This window comes from Lotus japonicus, chromosome 3 (assembly GCF_012489685.1).
Source record: "Lotus japonicus ecotype B-129 chromosome 3, LjGifu_v1.2".
Lineage (NCBI taxonomy): Eukaryota > Viridiplantae > Streptophyta > Magnoliopsida > Fabales > Fabaceae > Lotus > Lotus japonicus.
Window position 1 is genome coordinate 11,901,244 of NC_080043.1, and position 13,605 is coordinate 11,914,848.

General features: G+C 38.1%; 1 protein-coding gene across 1 annotated transcript; it reads right to left on the minus strand.

Moving 5' to 3' along the window:
• Positions 1 to 11,572: 11,572 nt before the first annotated feature.
• Positions 11,573 to 13,305, minus strand: LOC130749158 (uncharacterized). Its single transcript, XM_057602456.1, has 2 exons — positions 12,779 to 13,305; positions 11,573 to 11,845 (listed from the first exon to the last, which is right to left on the minus strand). The coding sequence occupies exons 1-2, from the start codon at positions 13,206 to 13,208 to the stop codon at positions 11,790 to 11,792; spliced, it is 486 nt and encodes a 161-aa protein (XP_057458439.1). The 5' UTR covers positions 13,209 to 13,305; the 3' UTR covers positions 11,573 to 11,789.
• Between the last annotated feature and the right edge of the window lie 300 nt (positions 13,306 to 13,605).

The window sequence follows — 13,605 nt, forward strand, 5'->3', positions numbered from 1 at the left end:
CTGATGAGTGGAACAATTTGAGCACTTGGCTAGTGGCTCAGTTTCCAATCATGATGCAGCTCCTGCATGCAGAGGGAAGTCAGAGGATTGAGGCTGCAAAGCAAAAGTTTGCTAGAAGGGTGGCTCTTCATGAACTAGAACAGAGAAATAAGCTTCTTGAAGCTATTGAAGAAGCCAAGCGAAAGAAAGAACAAGCAGAAGAAGCTGCACGTCAAGCAGCAGCTCAGGCTGAACAAGCCAGACTTGAGGCAGAGCGTCTTGAAGCTGAGGCTGAGGCAGAGCGACTTGCACCAGTTATGTTTACTCCTGCTGCTTCTGCTTCCATTCCAGAACCTCAAGCTGCTCAGAACGTTCCTTCCAGCTCTACTCAGACAAGCTCATCCAGACTCGACATCATGGAACAACGTCTTGATACTCATGAATCCATGCTGATTGAGATGAAGCAAATGATGATGGAACTTCTGCGACGCACTGACAAACCTTAGTCTTAGGATCTCTTCTTTTTCATCTTTCGTTTACTTTGTTTTCCTTTTTGTTAAACTCTGTTTCTTGTTTATTTACTTATTTTCATTTGTTCGTTTGTGATTCTATATGCATATATCTATATATATTTGTGTCACATATGTTTGCAAAACTTGTTTTATTCATAATTGTTCTATGTTTACATCACATTCTTTACATCATATAACTCTAGAATGGAGGATCCTTCCTCATTCTTCTGCACTCCTGGCGCTGCTCTGACCTATTCTTCTCCAGACGATCCAGTACATGCTGGATGTTGTTGAGTCTGATCTTTAGCTCATCCCTCTCCAGAATCTCTTCTGAAGTCTTGAGCTTCTCTTCCAAACTCTCTTTTTCTTCCAGCAGCTTGAGTTCAAGCCGGCTGAGTTCTTGCACCTCCTCCACGAAGGCAAGAAATTCCTTCAGGTCTCTCTCCAACTCTGGACGCAGGTCCTCTTCCAGCAGTGTCCGTGTCAGCTCCGCGATGGTAGTTTCCCCTCTGGATGCCTGATGTTCAGGAACAAGTCCTCTTCAAAGGCCTTCTTCCTCAGTTCTTCTAGTGCTACGTTGTATGATGCCATTTTTTGTCTTCTGAAAATTATTCGAGGTGTGAAGCTTACCTTTCTCTCCAACGCTTTTTATAGGCTTCACTTTCTCTCTGAAAGTTAATGCTCTTACAGTTTCTCGAGGTTAAGTTCTTGGTAACTGACCCTTCTATTTACTCACTTGACCGGTGGTAAACGCTCATCCCTTGCATTAACTCTTCTATTTATTTTCGCCTAACTCTGATTCTTACATCGTTTTCTTTTTCTTTTAAACTTAGACCTTCTCTAAGGGGGAGTACCTTGTACTTCAAGCTGAGTTTTTCACACCCCAAGCTTTTTGCTTATGACAAAAAGGGGGAGTACACCCAGTTTTTGATGTGTAAGATGTGTTAGTGTGATTTATTTTTCTTTTGGAGATTTTAAGAGTTCCACCTTCATGACCATAGATGTGTCACTGGGCAAATACAAGGAATACATTTCACTTCTTCTGAAGTGATTCTAAGTTGACTCTGATACCCAAGACTCTGATACCTTGTCCATGACTCTGATCACTTATGCGCTCTGATTATTCGTTTTTCATCTATGTCATAAGCTTTTAACTCTGAACTCTTATATTTTTAGCTCAGAATCTAGACTTTACTAACGTTTTCATCAAGTATTAGATTCAGGGGGAGCTAAGCTCAGAATCAAGCAGTGACTTGAATTCAGTATGAGCAAGATAAACTATTCACATCAGGATAAGTCTTATTCTATATCTCTAAACTCTGAGTGAATTCAGTTTAATGTTTAAGAATTGTTCATCAAAAATCTTAGTTTTGTCATCATCAAAAAGGGGGAGATTGTAAGATCAAGTTTTGATCTAGTAGTACAACTCTATGTTTTGATGATTACAAGTTAACCTTTTGATATGAACAATTGTGGTACTCTAACGTGTTTTTCTGAGTGTGCTATTTACAGGCTCTGACCTCAACTCAATCTCACACAAATCAGAAGCACTGTGTATAAAGGGTAACCCAAGCAACGCTTTCGCATTCACCATGTTCAGTATGAACAGTGGAAAAGCTTCAGAAGTTCTGAAGCTATACAAACTCTGATGTGGACTCAGTCGCTAGAAGCTCTGAAGATCCAGAAGTTCTGATAACCAAGAAACACTGAAGGTTCAGATGTTCTGATGGTGCAGAAGACTCTGAAGATCCAGAAGCTGAATAGTGGAAACTCTGAAGTCCAGAAGCAAGAAACTCTGAAGGCCATGTTCTTCCCTCTGAGTTCAGAATCAGAAGATACAATGGTCAGAGGATCTGTGCTTTCCCTCTGACTCTGATCAACCAGCTTCACAAGTTCCAATATGAAGTATTCCCCTGATCAGAAGTCTCCTAGGTTAAAAGGTCAAGTCGCTATCCAAGTACAAAAGCAAGTGTACCTTCCTGACGACCTACCTAACGTTCTCAGCCACAGCAGAAGCTGGATTTTCCAGAACTGCCCTCCAACGGTAGCATTTCCCATGCAACGCTCAACCCTAATCCTTGGAGTATATTTAGAGGCTGAAGATTGAAAGAAGCGGCTAGAAGCAACACACACGCGCAAGATATTCAAAATATTCTAAGCTTTCTTTCATCTGAAATTCATTGTGTTTACTATTAGCTTTTTAGAAGCAAATCTCTTGTAAACATTTCTTTGAAAAACAGTTTGTTTAGTTCCTTTAGGAGATCAAGGTTGATCGGATCCTAGAGAAGACTAAGAGAGTGAATCTTAGTGTGAGCTAAGTCAGTGTAATTGTTAGTCACTTGTAGGTTTCAAGTGCAGTTGTAACTCTTACCTGATTAGTGGATTGCCTTCATTCTAAGAAGGAAGAAATCACCTTAACGGGTGGACTGGAGTAGCTTGAGTGATTTATCAAGTGAACCAGGATAAAATCCTTGTGTGCTTTTCTATCTCTTATCTTTAGCACTTAAGTTCTCGAAAGATTTGTCAAAATCTTTAAGGTGGTAGTTTTGTACTGAAAACGTTATTCAAACCCCCCTTTCTACCGTTTTTCATACCTTCATCCAGAATATGCATCCATAAGGCTGAGCATTCCAAATCCAGACGCCTTATCCACAAGTTTGTCAATATTTGGCAAAGGATAAGAATCCTTCGGGCAATGCTTGTTCAAATCTATATAATCAGTACACATTCTCCACTTTCCATTAGCCTTTTTCACCATAACAACATTCGCCAACCACGTTGGATACTTTACTTCTCTGATAAATCCAGCTTCCAATAACTTGTTAGTTTCTACCTTTACAGCTTCTGCTTTCTCTTCGCCCATCTTCCTTTTAAATTGAACAATTGGCTTTGCTCCTGGATTTAAGGCTAACTTATGACAAATAAATTCCGGATCAATTCCAGGAAGGTCTTTCGCACTCCATGCAAACAAATCCATGTTCTCAGCCAAAAGTTTAACCAACCTGTCTTGCTGACTTGCTGTTAAACTCGTGCCAACTTTTAAATTCCTTTCGCCAATTGCCATTACTTTGGTTTCCTCTTCTGACGTCATCTTGCTTTCTATAAATCCATCACAAGGATCCAAACTTGCTTCGCCTTGATTCATTTCAATCTCATAAACCCGATGTCCCTCTTTCACAGCTTTCTTTCCCATATGACCATACTGTTTGAAGCTTTCAGAATAACATTTTCTGGCTACGATTTGGTCATCCTTTAAGACTCCAACTCCTCCCTTGCTCAGCGGATACTTGACTGTCAAATGTCTGGTAGAAATGATAGCCCCCAATCTATTCAATGAGGGCCTCCCAATAAGCACATTGTATGGTGAAGTATATTTTACTACTAGGAACTTAATAGCAAATGTCTCCACATTTTTCCCCTCTCCAAAAATAGTGCTCAACTCCACATAACCTTTGACAAACACCTTTTCGCCAGAAAAACCCACCAAAGATCCATCATAAGGTTGCAAATCAGATTCTGTCAGCCCCAATTTTTCAAAAGCATCTCCATAAATTAAATCCGCTGAACTCCCTTGATCCAACAGTACCCTCTCAATTTCATATTCAGCGATCGTCGGCATCACCACAATTGGATCGTCCTCATGAGGCTGAACTCCCTCAAAATCTCGCATAGTAAAAGTAATATCTAGCTGGTTGGTTGCCCAACTTCCCCAATCATTAGAATAAACAGCATTGATTGAATGAACATACCTCTTTCGAGCTGAATTAGTTATTCCACCACCTTGGAATCCACCAAAGATAGAATGAATTCGTCCCTTCGCTTTCCCTTCTGATTGTCTGTTTTGACTATCACTCTCAACTTCCTTTCCATCTTCAGTTCGCTTTGTTGAAGTTCCTGCCTCATCTGAATTGTTTCGCCCTTCCAGTTGTTTCATACACCCAACCTTCACCAATTTATCTATCTCTTTCTTCAAGGTAAAACAATCATCAGTATTGTGTCCCGAAATCCTATGATATTCACATCACTTCGTCTTATCCACATAACCTGTTGACGACTTTGGTTGCAGCGGAAAACGGATAATGTTCGCCTCCAAACACGTGTGCAAAGCATCGGTTAAATTAACCGCTAAAGGTGCAGCACGATCATTTTGATTCCGAGTCCACGCCATCGAATGCCCTGGCCCACGCACTCCATACGGTTGAGCACGATTCTTGAAATGAGAACGGTTATCAAATCGACTATCATAACGGTTTCGATTATTATATCCTATATCTCCACGTTCAGTCCATCCCTTCGAATATTGATCCGTAACCGCTCCCTTCTTCGCCTCTAACTGTTGTTTTTGCCCCGTAACCGCTGCATTTGGGCGGTTGTTTTTTATCCGGTCGCTTTGCTCCTCCCTGATGTACCCTTGCACTCTTTCACGTAAATGCGCCATTGTTTCCACAGGTTTCCTACTTAAATTGTTGTTTAAGCCTCCAGGCTTCAAACCCAATTCAAAAGCTGCAATGCAAATTTCCGGCATCTTATCCTCCAAATGAACAGATAATTGGTTGAATCGCCCCATGTAAGACTGAAAAGTCTCATTTGGTCCCTGACGAACATTGAATAATGTCGCTGGAGTCACCTTTTGAGTACAACTAGTTGAAAATTGAGACAAGAACTTTGTTGATAACTCCGTGAAATTGACGATTGACCTTGGAGGCAAAGTTGTAAACCAAATCATTGCTGACTTCTTGAAAGTTGATGGAAGCATTTTGCACTTCAACGCGTCTGATGCGCCTACAATAACCATTTTTGTATTAAAATACACTAAGTGGTCCTTTGGATCCGGGTCGCCGTAGTAAGAATCAAGCTTTAGTGTCTTCAAATTATCTGGGACGGCGGTGTTTGCTATTTCCTTTGTGAAAGGTTGGAAATCCACCACCGTCTCAGCCATTCGTCGATCGCCCTCTCGTAAGCCCTGAGTCTGATTGAGATCAGTAAGTTGATTTTGTAACTGTTGATTGTGTTGACGGAGATCATTGAGATCATCCATGATCCGCTGAAGAACATCGGGAGGAACATTATCTTGTTGGACATGATTCCTCTCTCCGTTCGCACCGGATCGAGTCACCATTGCAGTGAAAAATGAATCCTAGGAAAGTATCCTTCGGCCCCACGGTGGGCGCCAATGTTCCGGTATGGAACTGCCGATAGGGCTAATCAAACTAGAGAGAAAACAAGAAGTAAACAAACGAGTAAAAATGCGTGAAATGATAGGTCCCCCACCGCTTGGGCGGTGCCTGTTATTTATAGCTTGGGTTTTAGTCCGGTTGGACCATGGGTTACCCGGCCCATTTGGTACATAAGTTTGGTCAGCCCAATTGTCAGATACATTGATTCGCCCATATCAGACCAATTGTCAATTTAATCTCAGCCATAAAATTAATCTAACGGTTGAAGGGTTTTCTCCAAACAGCAGAAACCCAATTAACATTGTCATTCTCCTCGGAAGGGTTTTCATCTTGTGTAATGCTATGTGAGCCAAATCTAAGGAAGGAATACAAGGTCAGTGAAGTGAACTATGGCTTGAACTAAACCAAGCTTGACTTGTCCAATTCAAGTTCATGAATTTTGAGTTGAAACTCAAAGAAATAAGAACCAAAGCCATGTCCAATTGCCAAAGGTGCTTTAATGGACCCTTTCCACAACAATGGTATGCCACAAATAATGATCCCCAGTACGTGACATTGCCAAAGAAGTAAGCTGTGTTGGAGAACCTCAACAGGTATTGACCTATCAGAAAAGATTATCAAGAAGTACATAGGTGGGATGGGCCCTTGCAAATGGAGGCATCAAGTGAAGAAAAAGTCATTGTGAGAGCATGTGGCTCTCCTAGCTTGTGCGGTTAGAGAGATGATAAGGATGAGGCTTGCAGCAAAAATTTCGGTGAATCAAATTTCGCCCTTGATTTATATGTTGACCATAATTGAAACAATGTCGAATTTTGCCAAGGGTGAGGAATTGCTTGGGCGAGAAATGAAGGCTGCTTGGAACATTGTTTCCATTTCATAATGCTTATAGAATCAATAACACTCTGCCCAACAAAAGCATTAACTATGTCCAAGCGAAAGGCTCCTCCAATCAACCTATCTTCTGAAGAAACCAACACTTCACCCCAAGAAATGAGATGTTGGACTGTCACAGTGAACCATTCCTCTCTAAAAGACCTCTTCATCTCATCTTTTCTTTGTTCCCCAAGTGGTAGCCTCTGTGGATTTGCAACTAATAATTGAAAAAGAACTTGGCACAAATGTTCCAGGGTCAAATAATTGAGGATAAACCGATAAAATTCATGTAGCGCATGCCTTCTAGCAGCAATCTGATCAGACGTGCGCTCCAAAAGTTCAAGTGTTTGAGGCCTTGAATCACCATCAAACGAATGACCCAATTGAGCTGATGTGAGCATAGCAGCAAGGAGCTCATCAGAAAGGCCATTGATAGATAGTGTAGCCCAAACGCATGAATCGAAAAACCAGCCAAGAACGGCGTGAGCAATACACACAAATTTTGCACATGATCGACTGTCGTCTCTAGGTTAGGCTGATGCAATTCCTATGTGGCAACTTGGATCTTTTTCCTGGACACCAACTGACCTACCAAGACTCGATGCAGAGTTCTATTTCCATATGTTATTAACCTACATGGTGTTCGAGTAGAAATGAGATCGACTCTACATGGTGTTTGAGTAGCACAGAAAGCATCGGTTACTAACCACCTTTTCTTCGCAAGAGATAGCCTTATCTTCACTAGAACCACAAAGGAGGAAGCAAAATGCCTCTCGAGATTGGTCAGATTGTATGAGCATGCCTCAGGCCAGTTGGTGAACATAGATAAGTTGAAGATTTTAATAAGCCGAAATGTGCAAAAAACTAGTAGGCAGATGATTTGTAATTGGATGAAAGTAAATGATGTTGATATCCATGATAAATACTTGGGATTTCCTACTATTGTTGGTCGCTCAAAGAAGGTCATTTTTCGTAAGGTTAAAAAATGTGTGGAGAAAGCTCCAAGATTGGAAGGGGAAGACTCTTTTCAAAGCGGGTAAGGAAGTGCTTTTGAAATCAGTAGCCCAATATATTCCAAGCTATATTATTAGTTGTTTTCATATACCTGCAAGCATATGTAATAAAATAGAAAGCTCCTTCACAAATTTCTGGTGGGGCCAGAAACATTTGGGTTTCATAGATTTGGAGGATTTAAATAATGTCTTGTTAGAAAAACAAGTGTGACGGCTATTGACGGCAGAGGAATTCCTATTGTTTAGAGTTTGGAAGGACAAATATTTCCGCAAAAGGGATATCTCAATACCACTTTGGGATACCAACCAAACTATGCATGGAGGAGTGTCAACTAGTGACACTTGACGAAGGTCACACCTCGGTCGAAGAGTTGGTTCATACATCCAAGCAGATAATTCACACTACTCAGTTGTTAGATTCTTGTTCCAATCTAGACTCTTGGGACTTTTTTAGGCCCATGAGATTTTGACCTCGACCCAATAGGGCGACAACTTGAGCCCAACAAGGCGATGACCTCAGCCCACTCGGCCGAGGGGTACCCCTTACGACTTATACCTCTTCACATCTTGATCCCCACCAAGTAATGGAATATCTCCTTATATCTTGGTCATCTCCTATATAACAAAATATCTCCTTCATACTAACTGTAACAAATACCGCTCTATCACCTACAACAGGCTAGTCATCCCCAGATATAAATAAAGGGTCTTCCATCATGATTCAAGTAACATATCAATCCATGAAGGGACACTCTCATACACTTACTAACTTGAGTATCAAATCCAAGTTCATTTTAAATGTGATCCCCTATCAATCTAGTCAGTCAAGCATAAAGATCACACCGACACTTCATTTAACTCAAACAAAAATCGTGTATTCATCCTTAGGTCGTGAAGATCATGTTAGCTCAAATATATGTATAAAACACTATAATGTATCTTATGAGAATGATCCTTTTATATGAAAATATTAAAATAAATTATGATTGTTTAATCTTATTATGAATTATCAAAATTAAAATAATTTAATAATCAAGCGATAGTCAAATGACGACTTGAAAATATCATATAACGTCCCTGTATGATAGCTCATGTGGTAGGAGCTGGGGGAACATATGAATTAGGTAGGGGGAGGTCCAGAGATCGATTCCTGCAATGGCGGAACTAGGGGGTGACACACCGGTGCTTAGTCACCCCCAGCTTTTTAGTTCATCATTATTAACTAAAGAAATAAAAGGGTGTGTGTGTGGCTTAAATGGCTATGTTAATATATGAGTCCCACATTGCTACTCAACATCATAGAGCCCCTCATTTCCGAATTGCATGTCATCATTAATTATTTATTAGCTTTTTTAGGACAAAATGAATATTCTTATTTGATATTAAAATAATATCAATATTATTTATACATTTTCATTTTCACTTTATCATATAATTTTAGTAATATAAATTTAACACTAACCATTTTTTAAAACATTTTTGTTTAACTTTACAGTGTAATTATTTGTTGAAGTATTGTTACTTAAATTATTTATTTATCAATTTTATTGCACATATCATGTATATGAAAAAAATGAGTTTTGACTCTCATTTCATTTTTCTCATTTTTTCTTATCTCCCATATTTTTTATTACATCATATATCATATCTCTCGTACTTTTCTCTTCTAACAAAAAAATATCATATCTCTCATTTCTCCCTCTTCTTATCCTACTCTCACTAAGTGAAGACTGTTTAAAAAAAACTAAGTGGAGACAAAGTGTGAAGGAAGAATTTTCCTAAAACAAATAAACTTTTTTATAAGTCATGTGTTAAATCTTCGCCCCTCTATTAGAATTTCTGGCTCCGCCCCTAGATTTCTGACTAGTGAAATTTATCTTTCCAATTACCAAAAAGAAAATATCATGTAACTTTTTTAAAACGTCACATAATTTTATATTTTAAACTTCACTAGATTAAATCTAACTAAATGCATATAAATTGAAGTCAATATTTTATACTACTATTCTTACATCATGATATTTGCATATCAATTATATTGCCGAAATAAGAGCACCAAGTCCAAGAGCATAATCATGTTAATTTCAATGCATAAATTATCTCTAGATATAAGAATGTAGGGGCTAGATTTTGGTATTAAAGAAAAGCATTTGAGAAGCTGTTATTGTGAAAATCGAGGGTGGACAATAGTCAAAAGGTGAAGAGGCCAGTATAGTGGGTCACACCAAAACCCAAAGTTATCATACTTTAAAACGTGACCCCACTTCACCCCGTGACTGGCCCACATTTCCCGCGTGAAGAGGTAAAAGCCCCACGGACGGACCCAATGCAACCCAGGCCTCAATCAAAATTTTAATTTTCATCCTTAAATAAAATTAAAGAGGCCATTCAATAAAGAGACTCTTCAATAAATCAAAATCAGAAAAGGTAACTATGTTAACTTTTCATTTCCTTTCATTTCATTTTAACATGTTTTCTTTCTATTTTTCTCTGTATTTTGTATTACACATCATATATCATTCAGTCATTTCTCTATTTGTTCTTCACATATCTCATGGTGGAAGTAGAAAACATATGTCAACTAAGCATTATTCACATGTTGAGTACGTAATTTGTAATATATTTTGATTTTTTTTACAAGTATATACACACTTGGTAGCCGTGAGACTAACTCTTACCTCACAGTCACAATCAACACACTAAACTAACTAAATAATTTATTCCCCAAAACACTTGTCTTAAAGAATAAAGTGATGAACTACTGCGTCGTTCTACTTGGTTAGATTAATACTTATTTATTAATACATCTTGAAATTATTGCTTTAGGTTTTAAATTTTCCTATGTAATTTAATTTAATCATTTTAGCAACAAATCTAAATTAAAAATTACAATAGCCTTCCTCTTGTAACCAAAAAAAATTAAAAATTACAATATAGTAAATTGTAAACCTTTCACCAAAAAAATCAAAATATAAGCCGAAAATATCTAAATTAAATGAAAATATGATGCTGACCTTTCTCCGGAAAAAAGAAAAAGCTCAAGTCCAACTATAAGTCTATAACACTTAAAAGGAAATTATAATTTTGTACCTTTGCAATTTAAGAACCCAAGCTGCATCCAGCGAAGCAATCAACTTGTCCAAGTTTATAATTATGTAAGTCTTCCTAACCTAGACTAGATTTGACCTTTTATCAAAGGATGGGTTTGCTTTAAAAATAAGTAAAATTATACTACTTATGAATTAAAAAGTTAACGATTTAACTTTATATATGAAATATCATTGCTAAAAGTTTGTTTAGTGGTAACGTATGGATGATATTACAGATCCAAATTACAAAAAAGACATTTGTTGAGAAAGATACAACGGTATCCTAAATGGGTGACAACACCAGTAAAGAACGAAAAAAAATTTATAACTTCCTTTATCATGAGGAAATTTGGGATTAGCTCCTTTAACTCTAAAGTATTTCAGATTTTACAGTACATCTCACATGAACACATACTAAAATTTGAATTAAGCTTATTTTAAGCATTACAAAAAATAACCCCAATTAAGAATAATTTTCAAAGTTGAGACACCAAAAAGAAGATTTGCATGCATGTCTTTTCAAGAGAGAGACTTTTCTGCTTTCAAGTATCTCAGAGCTCAAGATTCAATTATTTTTTCCTATTTTATGTATTTGCCTAGATGATTCAGAAAACTTTTTTGGGCCCAAGAGATGAAAAAAATCCTCTGGGAAGAATCCCAATTATCAATTCTTTCAATCTGTTATTCCCCAAACAAAAAGCAAAGAACAAAAACTCCAGTTGTAATATGAATAAGCCAGAAAGGCAAAAATAAAGAGAGAGACAATTAACATATTCCACACAACTTTTACTTCCCCATTTTCTAAAGTTTCCAACTCATTGCTTTGAAAAAACATAACCAAGATTTAACTATACTTTGATCCTTTGCTTTGACACTCATCATATCCTTTATCTTCAAACAGATCAGAGCAAGTAGTGAATCAACAAAAGTTAGAAGATTACAGCTTGTAAATTTGATTAGAAAAATCAGATTCCACTGTTTTTTTTCCTCCCCCAACATCTTTACATGATCTCAGCCAACTCAACCTCTACACTAAAAACACCTACACATATTATGACTATAATTGCAAAAAGCTAAAAAGTATATAAACATGATGACATAGGAAAAGACAATAACTGAAGCCGGAAAACAGGTTGGCATCTTTTTCTACCTCAGAGCCTCAAAGAACCCTTTCTCCTTCCTCACATGATTCCTCAGCCCACCTGCACAACTACCCAATTAGCCTCAAACATGAAACACACCAAAAAAAAAACAATTACTTATCTGTTTTTAACTTTGAAAGACTTAGAAATGCTCACAATGATGACAAAAATTACAACTAAGAAACAAATAAAAACTGAAAAAAAATCAGCAATTAACCCCACCCCTTTTTGGACCTTCACAGCAGGCCTGAAAATACTACCAGTGATGTTGCAATTTGCATGACCTTCATGAATCAGACATATAATGTAAGACAATGTTTTTTTGTTTTTCTTTAATTAACACAGAGGAAAGTTCCTCTCATTGGTTTATCCTTCTTTTCTTACTTCGGTTTGCAAAATACAAAGGTGATTGAAGATTTCCATGCCTGTCTTGTTTTTGAAGGGGTGTTTATTAAAGACCCACATTCACCATAGATATAACTATAGTTCTTATAAAAAGTAATGCAGTCCTAAGAGTAAAGTCTAAACCAAATTTGAAGGGAGTGTGGAAAATTGGGATAAGAAGAGACAAGAAATGAATTCAGAGGAAGCAAATGAATATTGAAAGTTTTTACTAAGTAACTGCATTAATTAACTACAGTGAATCTGTAAATATTCAGTTTCTGAAACCATAGTCATTACTCTAACCAAGAGAAAAACTAAAAACAACTGTTTCTTTTATGAAAAAAAGAGTAACAGATACCACAATTAATAACAAATGCCAAAAGAAACACTTCACACTCCCTCATCTTCCTCCCAAAACTGGTAAAAACAATCTGAAACCAAGAAACAAAAGCTAATACAAACTCAGAACCATTGAATATGAAAAAACCAAAATTACTCAATTATGCAAAGTGATACCAAATTGTGCTAGATCCCAGTTAAACAAGGAGTAAAAGCTGTTCCAGAATTGAGCATGTTCGATGTGGGACAAGAAAAAGAGACCCAATTTACCTTCAGGTTTGCAGTGGGGTGGATCTTCAAACAGAGAGAGTGAGAGCTGTTTATGAGCGAGACCAATATCAAAGAGTATCAACCCAGAAGAAGGATCATCAACGATGATGTCCTTAACAGGAAGCCAAACGAAAAGCTCTTCTTGTTGCAGACCCTCCACACCGATGAGGCTACCGTAGGTGAGGTTGGCGGTGACGACGCGTTCGAAGTAGACCCTGTTCTCGTACTTGGTTAGGCATGGTGCGTTGAGGAAGACTTCCAAGCGGCCATTTTCGTAGAAGGTGAAGGATTTTACCTCTGATGGTAAGAGACCAGCTGGTAAGCCTTTTGATTTGAGGAGGTCGTGGATGGAGGAGGAGAGAGAGAGTGAGAGGAGAGAGAAGAATAGAAGGAGTGTGAAGAATGGAGTGTTAAAGAATGCTATGGCCATGGATGAGGATGATGCTGCTTAGACCAAAAAGAGAAAGGAACATGGGGGGTTTAAGGGGAGTTTCTTTTCACAGAGAGAGAGAGAGAGAGAGGAAAATGTAAAGATTGTTTAAGAAAGGCTGTGAGGTTGTGAAGTTACTATGTTGCCCTTGGTTGGTGACTTTGGTTGTGTTGTGGGCCTTCGATGGTTTTGAGGTTTTTATTTTTAAATTTTACGCGTCCATTCCGCTTCCAGGCAGCGTGGGCAACCCATCCTCTATATGAACCTCTGGTACGTGATGTGTGGGAGCAACCACCAAGTTCCTTGCTGGGAAAACTCCATAAGGTGAGGGAGGCATCTCTAACCTTCAATAAAGAAACTTTTGGCAGCGTTTCTCTGAGAAAGAACAAGGTGGAGA

Bases quoted from the DNA above. Each gene is read 5' to 3' on its own strand.
- LOC130749158 (XM_057602456.1), bottom strand. From the start codon at position 13,208: ATGGCCATAGCATTCTTTAACACTCCATTCTTCACACTCCTTCTATTC. The intron at 11,846-12,778 runs GTAAATTGGGTC...GTAGTTGTGCAG, and splicing joins ACCCCACTGCAAACCTGAAG to GTGGGCTGAGGAATCATGTG.